Below are 12,286 nucleotides of genomic sequence, written 5' to 3'. Positions count from 1 at the left end.
TCTTTATTCCATTCAAAATAAATCGTCGCGCACATCTGCTAGTGTTTAACATTTCATATGAGACAGTTTAATTTATGAAACGTGTGTAGGTACAGGGAGTTGATAGGTGCTTTAAGTACGTACTTCAATAGCGAAACAAAAGTGTCATCGACGAATTATGATGTAGTTTATAATGACGCTACCATCCCAGTAGGTAATTATAGATTATACGGCGACCCGTAAAAGAGAAAAAAAAAATGTAATATGACTTCGATAAAATAAACCTAATTGCCGCGGCTAAATGTGAGGCACTTACGAGCCAGCCCACATTATAATAATAACACCGAATTATAATACGATTACATACAGACTAAAAAAAACTAAAAAATAAAAATGTAAATCGATGTTGTTTAACCGAAAAGAGATATTCATGAAGACATTATCCACAATGTCGGGCAGAACCAAAAGAATTATTGCAAAAGTGTTTATTTCTCTGGAAAATATTGACAAACCTCTTTGTAAACTCAACCTAGGTTTCTTTGTCCCTTCCATTTTCAAATATCCAAGTGGTTTCCTAACCGTCCAACCGGAAAACGTCCTCAGCCGCTATCCACGCATTAGATCATCACTCAAACGGCCAGTCCGTTCTGGAGATTCAGACACTACTCTGACCGGTCAGTGCTCTGCACTTCAGAACATATCTGGCCATCTGTTCTGTGACCTTCCTAATGAAACTCAGCTTCCTTATCCCCGTGTCGGACACTTCCGTTTCTCTACGGGTATCGTCGTTACAGATTTTTCTATTCATTCATTGAAATTCCTAATCGAAGTAGTTGGCCAGGTTGGCAAACTTGGTAGTCTTGCCAACCTGGCCAACTTCGAAACTAATTTTTAAGCGGATTTCCATCAAGCAGGCGTCCATGGCTCAGAGAAGCATCGGTGTAGGTTATTATCACTAACCAGTTAAAATAATCGTCAAAGCATGGCCGCTTAAGGTCAGCGTGGAGAGTTGAAGGTTTTTTGAAGTTATATTTTGGCGTTTTAGGGAAAAATGGTGATAGTAAATTTGTACGACGCGCGCGCACACCGTCACAAAAAACAGACACCAGTAAGTTAGCTATAGTTCACAATTTAGTTTTTCTTAAAAAAGGTTTGACAGTTGACTTTCAATAATTCAAACAATACCTTTTTTACTATTGTTATTTTCTATATAGCACCGATAGTATCGTTTTTTCTACAAACGTAGAATAACCAAAAAGATAAAATTTTTGAAATTTTTATATCTCGTTACGCCAAAGAAGTATAAGTTCTAACGCGTGTACATTAGAGAGTACACACTCGGTTTTTTTTTATTGTACTCCAAGGTACTTGTAGTACAATAAAAAAAAAAACGAGTGTGTGACCCTGTGACCCTTAACTAGTGTCGCCTGGTGGTAAGAGCTGGTGCTTTCCAAGATCGGTAGGGTAGTAAGTAGCCACGGCAAAAGCCTCTTAATGAGAGGATATCCGTGCCGATAATTTGGATTGATAATGATGAATATATTAGTGCCTAATAATAATTATTGTACGTGAACTGATTACAAGCAGTAAGAATTTATTTATTTTATTTATTTAAGGGACAATCAACAGGTTACAACAACAATTTCTTAAAACTAAACAAAAAATGTAAAAACATATAAATGTAATATTGTAGACCCACTTAAAGACTGCCACAACTTGCGAATACAAAACTATATTGTCAGTTAGAAGGAGAAAAAACGATTAAGAGAGACATGAGAGTACCAAGAGCTGAAAGATCCATCAGGCATTCATAAGAATCTGATACTACAGAATTTGAAGGTCGTCGAAAGACTACGATAGCAAGCTTAAGCCGCGGAAGAGCGAGCTGCTATGATAGTTTTAGTAGTTTAGGGGACAAAAAACCCTAGACTGTAATCCCACCTACTGACATTTACAGTGATATTATAATTTGACATGAGTTAATTAGATATTTGTAATTTTGTATCAATATCAGTCTTAAAGTTTATTCTTATTTTAATAATGTGGATTGACTTAGGATAGTATTATTATAGTAAGTAGGAATTATTGTACGATCATATATATTTTTTGCATGCCATCTAAGGCGGATTGTTTGTCCCTATGTTTTGTGTACCTACCAACAATGTAATACCAATCTGCAAATAAACGATTTAAACGATTTGGTGAGTGATTCAATGATGCAGTCTGAGATGGTAACGGGCTAACCTGTTAGGTTTATCTTGTAGGCACGTTTTTATCGGTAGGGTGGTAAGCCACGGCCGAAGCCTCCCACCAGATCGTACCAGAGAAAATTAAAAAAATATCAAATTCCCCTGCTGGGAATCGCACCCGGGATCTCAAACTTAAAACCACAGCTCTCACTGCCATACCGTGTTGGTCGTCGTGGAATCACACTAAACTAACAGTGTATATCGCGATCGCCAAACACGCTCACTTATCACTTTGTTACCGAGTTATGGGTACACTCAGCTACGAATATAAACTTTCTTTCTACTTTCTGAATATAGTTTTAAAGCAATGCATTACATATACCTAGCTTAGCCACTCGATGGAAAATCAAGAAATTAAAGTGTTTCTAGAAATGCTCTTGCTTTTATTTTGCAGCACAGCGCATCAATCACACTATCTATACTTACAATTAAACTGTAACTAGAAGATTTCTGTTCATTTAATATAATTTGAAAATTTTGACAGGGGGATGCTTTATAATCTGATCAAAATAACTGATTTTATTTAATTTTTTTCTGTCTGTCTGTCTGCCCGGGCATCAAGTGAAAACTATTAACCGGATTTAAATAAAATTTTATATGTGGTAGTAGCAGATATTTCGGGTCAACATATAGGAAACATTTTATCCCGATAAAGCAAGTTTAGTCCGGGAAATGGGATGAAAATTTTTATCTGTTTCACATGGCTCCGTTAAATTTGAACCGATTTTAATAATTCTTTTTTAAATTGAAAGTGTATACTATCAAGCATGTATTGTCTAATTTTAATAAAGATCTGATAAATATTGTCGGTGATAAATGACATAACTCTTAACAGATAACAGCAAGTCGCAAGACATATAGGCAAACGATGCGATGATATGTAAAATAAATTTACTGGCTGTCTGTCTGTCAGGGCGCGAAAAATTGAAAAACTACCGAACGAATTTTTATACGGTTTTAACTAATGAACAGTGACTCATGCGGAAGGTTTTAGTGTATTTTATTATGGTTTTCTGTACATTGGCTGAAATATAACGATTTTTATTAAAGATGTCATACCGACTTGGAGCTTTACTGGCGTATGCCGCGAAAATGATTGATAGTACATAAAAATAATGTACTACATGTTTAAAGTAATCATTATTACCAACAAAAAAAAATTATAATTTGTCAATCAAAACACGGGTACAATCTAAAGATGGTGATCCAATCATATTGATCCGTATCCAAATAAATAGTTTTATAATTAAAATTGATTATGTACCTGGAAATTCCTCGTATTGGACCTATCGTTTAGAAGTTACGACCGGTATAGAAATTCCAAAAGCAAGAAAATGCACAGCGTGCCCGGCCGCGGTTATATAGTTTGGAACTAAAACTGGACCCAGTAGGTGGCGCTGCAATTAGGTTCTTGGTTTTTTTAAGATATTAAAACCAATAATAACCGATTTGATGCAGAAGAAGTTGCACGTTGTACGTAATAAAGTTCGAGAAAGCTCAATTCCGTTCTTCGATGCTATTAAATAAAGTTAAAATGGCTTTTTTAATTTTATTCTGAAGTTCTTCATGAAATAGTTCAACTAACGACTTATGTTTGACAGTATAATATTACTTAATTGAATAAAAGTTGGTCGTTTCGAGACCAACGGCAGATGTGCGACAATAAAACGATAGGTAGAACTGGTCAGTTAAATAACATATTGTTACATTACCTTATTTATTACTTTTATTATAATAATAATTACAGAACATAAGTTCAGTTGGAGGGCGCACAGATAGGGCAGTATTTGCGAGCGTCATGCTGTTTTCCGTGACGTCGTTCGAATTGTTTATATTTCTATAGCATAAGAAGTTTTTACAAAAATACTACTACTTAAAGTAGTAGTATTTATAGATTGTAGCTCGAATGTTTAGAGGTACAATCCCACGGTACACTTTGTCCAGAAAATTGGTACTTTATCTTTATATATTATAGCATTATGATATATAACCTATATTTATGTTAAGTTTTATCACTATCCGTTTTTTTAGTTTTCGCGTGAAAGAGTAACAAACATCCTTTTATTCAATCTATATATATTAGTAGGATATGCATGAATCTTTAGCTCTGTCATAATTATTAAATGTTTTCGAATCTCACATTTGAGCTACCTACTTAAACAACTCAACATCAATATCTCGCGCCGCCTGTACAAGTAGGCAGGTGCCCGGGACCCTCCAAACTTCCTGGTCCCCAATTTTTTTATAATTACCACTCACTCAAAGCAATAATTAAGTAAGTAAATAACCTATAATATAAGTAACAAGCTGCCTAATTAAAATGCCGATTAGTGGCTTTTTGAAAACATCTTTGCTTGAGAAGTTTTATATTTAAGTGCGTCGTCAACGTTGAGGTGACCGGTTAACCGAGAACACCTACTACCACTTACTTAAGGTCGCAAGCAAAATGTCGATTTATCGGTAAATCAATATTTTTTGTTATATTAAAATTTTGAATCATATTTAAAAATTTTGAGCGACATTCGATACATCTCGATTCGAAACTGTCAGGTATAGAAACAAAGGTATCAAAAACTATTTACAACGTAATAATATCCACCTACTGAAACCGCTGGAATTAAGAGTCTTGTAGAATAAAAACAGACAGTTAAATAAGTTAAAGTTTTAGGAAATTCCACTGATAGGTATATTGTTGTTTTTTTTTATTTATCGAAATCGGTAATTATATATTATTTATATTTATTAATCTAGTGCAAGGTAGCCCCAATTCATCTCAACTGATGAGTCAAGCTTAAATAGTAGCGCGCTAACCTGGTATGGTATTAATAAACACATACCACTAATCAGTGTACTTTACCGGATTGCTAAATCGTTTTAGCCAGCCACGGCCGAAGCCTCTCACCAGAACTACTCACTTCCATAATCCACTCATTTCACCCCTAAAGGATAAAATTGAAATCAATTTTAGCGATTTGATATCGCTTAAATCGATTAGATATTACCTAAAAGACTAACTAAGATTTAAAACATAATATTATACAGTTATAGGTATGGAAGCTCCGGCTCTAAGTATCGCTTCGTCCATCTATTAAAGTATCTAGTATTTATTAATATCAACTATATCTCTTGAGTTGTTAATATACCCTGTTTCTAAAGTTTCGTAAGGAATACATTACGAAAATACGATATTTTCCTGATAAAAAATAAAAAACACTAATGCGAACGGTATGGATTTTCGTATGGACAAAATTTAAATCGGTACGCTTATTGGTGGTCCGAACGAAAAAAAAAAGCACTGATCCGCCGTCTCCTCTGAGTTAGTGAAGATTGATGGCACAGAACTATTTCCCTTAAAAACTGCTATCGCGGCACAAAACGTTCCAACTTTAGAAATGTCTAGTCTACAAGTATTCTGTGTATAAATGAACACTCTCTTCCTCGGCGCTTTTCAACGTTTACAATACACGAGAAAAGCATTATTATCTATAACTTTTTTTAAACTATACGATTACTATTAGATATTTGCGATAGTAGAATAATAATAACTACCTCGTCGGTCTAAGTCCTGAGATCGATTACTAATCTCGGTACGGGGCAAGAATTGTTAGAAATCCAAAATTCATATATCTCAAGTAGGCTTAGTTTATAAACACTTTTGAAACGTTAAATCAATGTGTCTGCTCGGTAGGGAGATTATACCTCGAGGAGCCGGCAAGAAACTGAGCAGACTCCGTAGATATTAGATTTTTCTGCTTCTGAACACTTGCGTAAGTCGGATGGATTTAAACAACCGAATTACTCGAAATGGGCATAAGTTAGCGAAAATCACACGTACTTCTGTACCTTTTGCAGACACGTAGTCTGCGTCTGTGCTACGTGCAGAAGTAGTTTGTGTGATTGAGTATATGCTTTCAAAATATGATACCTAAGGTTATTTTAGATCTACCAATGCATTAAGTTTTGACTTTTCAAAAGTGCTTTGAACTTTGAATTTTTGAAGTTATACTTCTTTTGGCGCGTTAGGTAAAAATGGTTAGAGTAAAATTTTACGATGCGCGCTCACATCGTCACAAAATAACCATGAAGAAGCACACCATGAAGTTAGCTATAGTCAACATTTTAGTTTTTCTAAAAAAGGTTTGACAGTTGAATTTCAATAATTCAAACATTTTTCATTCTATTGTTGTTTGTTGTTTTTTCTAGAAAAGAATTTTCTAGAAAAGAAAAAAAAGGCGAAAGGAAATAATTTTGAAAAGATTTTGTTAAGGTTTAACTTAACAATATATATACTTATGTAAGTACACACACGTTTTTTTTTATTATTGTATTTTGAATCTTAAAGTCACACAAAGAGAGAGCAAGTATGCCAATAAGGTAATTTTAAGAAAAACATACAATGTTTGTAAACAGCTCAATAGTCAAAAGTCAAATGCGTAGATTGAACGGATACTTATAAATAAAGGTGGGGTTGAATTATTGGACTGTCACAAAAACAAACAGTTAACTACTTCCCATTTGACATACCTAAGATTGTTTACCCATTAATTTAAATAATTCGAAAAAAAAACTAAATCAGTTAATTACGTTGTTTATATAACACTATTTATTTTAAATTATTCACTCTGCAAACTTATTTATAATTAAATGAAATTATAGTATTGGAATTGGAATCTACAAATTGAGCCACAATCATTTGTTTCCCGATTTTTCCTCTGACTTATGCCTAAATTCACACTAAGTGCTTTAGGAATGGATTTTATTTTGAAATTGAAAAAGGATGTTTATCTTTTTTGACCCCAATAGGCAAATAGCTCATATTGACTTTCCTCAGCAAAAGTTAGTATTAAAACTAGCTTATGGGGAAGCTGAAGCTTATATTAACTAGATTAGATGTTTTTGATACTGAGGGTGGCAATATAAGTATGAATGCATGGACGGACAACAATCAATTTGCTGTCAAACTGTGCATTCATCCTTTGAAAGCATCAGAAAGCTTAACAGCAAACATAGTTATGCCATTCTAAATAAAACAGAGTCATATTCTTAATTAAACAAAAAACTTTTTAACTGAGTCATTGGTTCAGCGTATTTCATGTTCAACAATAGACGGCCGGTTGGCCCAGCGCAGAAATATTAATTTCTGGGTTGGGCCAGGAATTGTTTAGCATTGGCGTTTTCAGTTTAAAATTCTTGGTACGAATCCAGCAAAGAGTTACATAATTCCCTTGTCCACCTTCATGCCTCGAAGATCATGTTAAACCATCATTTAAACAAACATATTGTGATGAAAGTTATTGTTCAAGCCCATGAACACTCAGTTAAATAATGTGATGAGTCTATGCTCTAACATCCTCTATCATAATTAAGTTCTATATCCATAACGGGCAACACAAATGACTATAAATCACATGAACTATAATCTACAATACTCACCGAGGAGTTGAAGCTGAGCTTGTGCGACTTTAACACATCACTTTCCGAGGCCATCCTGTTGAACATCTGCTTGCGTTCCTTCACAGAGATCTTCTGCTCATTCTCCACCAGCATGCTCTCACTGCGAGATGTTGTGAGAGGAGACTCACTCAACTCAGTGGTGCTGTTGGGTATAGATGAACGTGGACTAAGACTGTAACTCGGAAGAGACTTTTCTAGGACATTTTTTTCTGAAGACCGCCGCCGAGGGTGTACTTTTGGGGGTATATCCTCAGTATCCAAACTCTCTTTGTTTACACTCTGTTCTAGTTCTACAGGAGTGACAGGTGATGTTATTGGAGTGTGATCTGGTATGATACTGTTCAGTATGTTGAAATCTTGATTGAGCTGAAGAGGCGGTGGTGGTCTCTGAGGGGGTTGCGTTGGAGTCTCTAAGCTAGGTTCACTCTCAGTAGGAACTTCAGGGTTTTTAATTTCAGTTTGTTCATCATTGTCTTTTTCGCTAGGAACAATGTATTTCTTTTTCAAAATCAACCATTTCTCATTATTCTGGTTTTTGATTATTGCAAGTGAATTTACATGCTTTTTAAAAGTACTCCGCGCCTCATCTGTAAACAGTTCCAGTGTTAAATAAGATGTTGTGCCCATAGCAGAGATTTATGTATAGTATAGACTGGCTATTGGCAATACTTCCATTCTCTCATATTTCTTTTAAGGTTAACAAGCAAATTTAGCACTTTAAGTTAGAAACCTGTTCACTACCAAAAAGAAAAGTAGCCAAAGAAAACAGTTTTAGGTTTAAATCTATTTATAATTCATAAGAATCTGTCTTATGAATAACATTTGAATATCTTTGAACTACACCTTGTAGAATTGCAAAATATGCAAATATGGACCTTGGTTATGTCAACTGTATTACAATGTAAGAAAACATTACATAATCTACGCAGGATTTTGTCCTGAAGATTAGCAGAAAGTTTATACTGACCTCTCATATCCGGATTCATCAAAAACACTTTGAAATGTTTAACTAACTCATGATTTGTCACTTTGCCGTTATGGGCTAACATAAACTTCAGTATTTCATCGAAACTCAACTCGGCGGGTGGAGACATTTTCACACCTATTACTCATTCGCATAAAATAATCAAACGGTAACAAAAACAGTTTCCTAAATCATTGGTAAACTAAAGTGTAAACGATTAAACGTCAAATGTCAAATGTCAAAAAGGATACATACGTTCCGTTTCTGCAGTACCTTTTTCAAAATTTTATTTCTCGTACTCACAATTACCTGTACGTTTTATATTTTTTTTAGTTTTAAATAGTTTTTTTAGGTTATATTTATAAAACAATTATTTTAAAGAATAAATAAATATTAATTCCCATTACCTGTACATATTTTATTATATATATGTTATTTTAGGACTTTAAAATTTATTTTTTTATTGTAATTAATACATTGCTTTCCTAAATTCATAGTTTCATTATGTTTCATAAAGTACCTAAACGCAAGAAAGGATGAAAGTTTATAAAAAAACTAAAACATTTACAACATTTTTTACATGTTAAAGTCGACGCCAAGTAAAATGTAAGAAATTACTAGGTACTTTCCTTGATATTATTTATTATGGTATGTTTACTTAGTAATTTTTACATTTTAGTTGACACCGACTTAAAAATTTTGTAAATAATACCTATTTATTTCTTGCTTTTTAGTTATCCAACAAAGTCGGTTTCTTTTGGTTCAAAAAATGTGTCAGTTCTTCATTTGAATTTTCCACTTTAAGTTTGAAATCTGAGCAATAGTAGATTTGACCGCCGGAAAAAGCCTAATAATCGCGAGTGAATAAATAAATGAATGATAACGCTTTTATTGCGCAGCAAACAAAAAATTTAAAAAATACAAATAAAAATTAAAATATCAACACAGTGTAGGTATACCTACAATTTGCGGGCTTATAACATTTACGCATAAACACAATATACATAGATACACAAAATACATAGGTACTAATAAATACAATTAAATAAATATGGTAAAATGGGAATACCTTCATATTATGACATACAAATAATAAATACTCACCTATTTAATAATTATCTAATATATTATGATTAAGTCATCTTATAATTTACCATACTTGTTTCACAATGTACCTACTTACCATTTTTCTTAACTTTCTAAAAAAAGTGCCAGCTCAGCATATACACTGGGAGCGTACAGCGCTGATTTTCAGCTGGCCGGGTAATTGTGACACCACGGAAATGCGTAGCCATCGGCAAACTAAATTTCTATATCATGCATGTACCTATGATTTGCTCGCCATTGCTAATTAGGTGTATTCAAAGACCAACAACAATATTAGTCGGAGTACATTGGTGTCGTGCACAGTAATTATATAATATGCTAAAGCTTCAATATTATATTTAGTGAGTCGCGAGTCAGCGAGGTCGTAATAAAATCTTCAGGGGAAGCAATGCTTTTTTGAAATAGAGAAAGGTATTGTAGGTACCATAGATACCAAGTAGGTATGTTATCTGTGGTTTCTTAACTAACTAGTATGGAGGGTAGAGGTAAGGAGAATCATCTGTGTATATGAAAAAGTGTCGTCAAAATGTATTAAATTAGGATGGCGCCACATTTGCATCAGGGTAACTCTTAAAAGAAGCGCCAAATATAAATATTGTTAGAGTAGGCTTGAAAAATAAACAAGGAGGTATGGAGATACAAGGAAGTAAGGTTATATTTACCACAATATTTTGTACAACGTAAGTTGTTGAAATTCTCAATAATTAACTACTTTAGTCGATAATGACATTAAATTTTTTAACTCGGCATACTTCAATTCATCTACGATTGCTACATTCATACCATACCCTGTGCATCCACCAGCGCCATTGTGGAGGATTTTTGAACTGTTATTTAGCGCAACAACTGGACACTTTTTCAACTTTTCTCCCATATAAGATGACTCTCCTTACCTCTACCCTCCATACTAACTAGGAAAAAGTGCTAGCTCAGCTTAGACATGCTGCATGCGCCATGCAGTGGGAGCATACAGTTTGTTCCGGGTAACTCCAAGAAAATGCGTACCCATCCAAAAACCACATTAATATATTTTGCATGTATGATTAGCTCGCCATTGCTACTGAGGTGTAATCAAAGACCAACAAGAATATCAGTTTGAGTACACTGGTGTCGTGCACAGTAAGTATATATATATTATTATGTTATAGCTTAAATATTTAGTGTGTCGTGGAAGCCGCGAGTCAAGAAGGACGTCGTAAGATCTTCAGGGTAGGTAAGCAATGCGTTTTTGAAAGAGAGAAAGGTAAAGTACATTGCGCCTCACAATATGTACCACGAAGGTATGTTATCTGTGGTTATTTAACTAACTAGGAAAAGTGCCAGCTCAGCTTAGATATGCTGCATGTTATGTACTCAGAAAATGCTTAGCCATCTAAGAACCACATTATTATATTTTGCATGTATTATAAGCTTGCCATTGCTACTCAGGTGTCGCCAAAGACAAACAATCCCGCGTGCACTTCGCATATCAATGAGCAGAGTACACTGGCGTCGTGGCAACCGCGAGTCCGTGCGTGAACGGGAGCGGTCATCACGACAATTCGTGTTCATGACCCTAAACACGGAATTACCTAATTAGCTATTAGAATTCTTAATCGGCTGTCACATACCTATTGTTGCATATTCTTTTGTTATTTTAGTATGAAGGTTTTTGTAGACTTCTCTGATTCGGTGGTGAGTGGGAACTCGTGGGTTCGGTCGAGATAAAAATTTATAATTCCAAAGTTTTTTTTTTTTTGGTTATGCAGAAGGCCTTCTTTTAGACCAGAACATTTTTTTTAGATTAGTACTAGAAGATTCAGAAGTATTCCAAATTACCTCTGCTTGAGTACTGACCAGGAAACCACACATTTTAACGCTAACGCTGACAGAGACCCTGCTTGCTGAGTCCAAGTCTGTGCGTTCGCACAGCTGGAAAATGTTTGTGTGATGAACATTTTTTTTTTTATATTTTGACAATACATACATAGCCACCTAGCCCCAAAGTAAGCGTTGCTTGTGTTATGGTAATTAAGATGACAAAAATGATGAATGATGAAAATTAATGATGATTAATGTTTTTCAGTGCTGGGTGTTTATGTGTATATTATAAGCATTTATGTATATTATTCATAAAAAATATTCACCAGTCATCTTAGTACCTGCCCATAACACAAGCTGCACTTACTTTGGGGCTAGATGGCGATGGCTGTATTGTCGTTTTATTTATTTATTTTAAATCACAGCGCTAACCGCTGCGTCAGGAAGATCGTAGCGTCGTTTTCCGTAAATGAGGGGATTTGAAAGCCAATCCTGCCACGCCTCTCCCCTGCGGGCTGGCGGGTGCCGGGGTGATGTTACACGGGTCACTATTCCTTATAACAATTGCACCTATGAGTGCTCTAATTAAAAGCCGGCACAAAGAAGTACCTAAGTAGCTTTAATTGGATTTGGTACGTTTGCAAGTAAAAGTGTCGGACGTAAACTGTAGGCAGACACATTGTCATTAGGTATTAAAAATGTGTAAAAACACATTTACATAACATTATTCCAT

At 34.6% G+C, this 12,286-nt stretch overlaps 1 protein-coding gene across 2 annotated transcripts in view; it reads right to left on the bottom strand.

The window, feature by feature from the left end:
* Positions 1-8,848, bottom strand: part of LOC120636508 (ankyrin repeat domain-containing protein SOWAHB) — a 111,031-nt gene extending 102,183 nt beyond the window's left edge. Inside the window, exons 1-2 of one of the 2 annotated variants that reach the window (XM_039908016.1) lie at positions 8,650-8,848; positions 7,662-8,269 (exon numbers count right to left, since the gene is read on the bottom strand). In XM_039908016.1, coding sequence (XP_039763950.1) covers positions 7,662-8,269; positions 8,650-8,776 — 735 coding nt within the window. In that variant the 5' untranslated portion in view covers positions 8,777-8,848. The remainder of the gene's footprint in view (positions 1-7,661; positions 8,270-8,649) is intronic. The other variant, XM_039908017.1, reaches the window with a different exon arrangement.
* Between the last annotated feature and the right edge of the window lie 3,438 nt (positions 8,849-12,286).

This window comes from Pararge aegeria, chromosome Z (genome assembly GCF_905163445.1).
Source record: "Pararge aegeria chromosome Z, ilParAegt1.1, whole genome shotgun sequence".
Taxonomy (NCBI): domain Eukaryota; kingdom Metazoa; phylum Arthropoda; class Insecta; order Lepidoptera; family Nymphalidae; genus Pararge; species Pararge aegeria.
The sequence above is the reverse complement of the archived record's forward strand: the minus strand, read 5'-3'. Positions and strand labels throughout refer to the sequence as shown.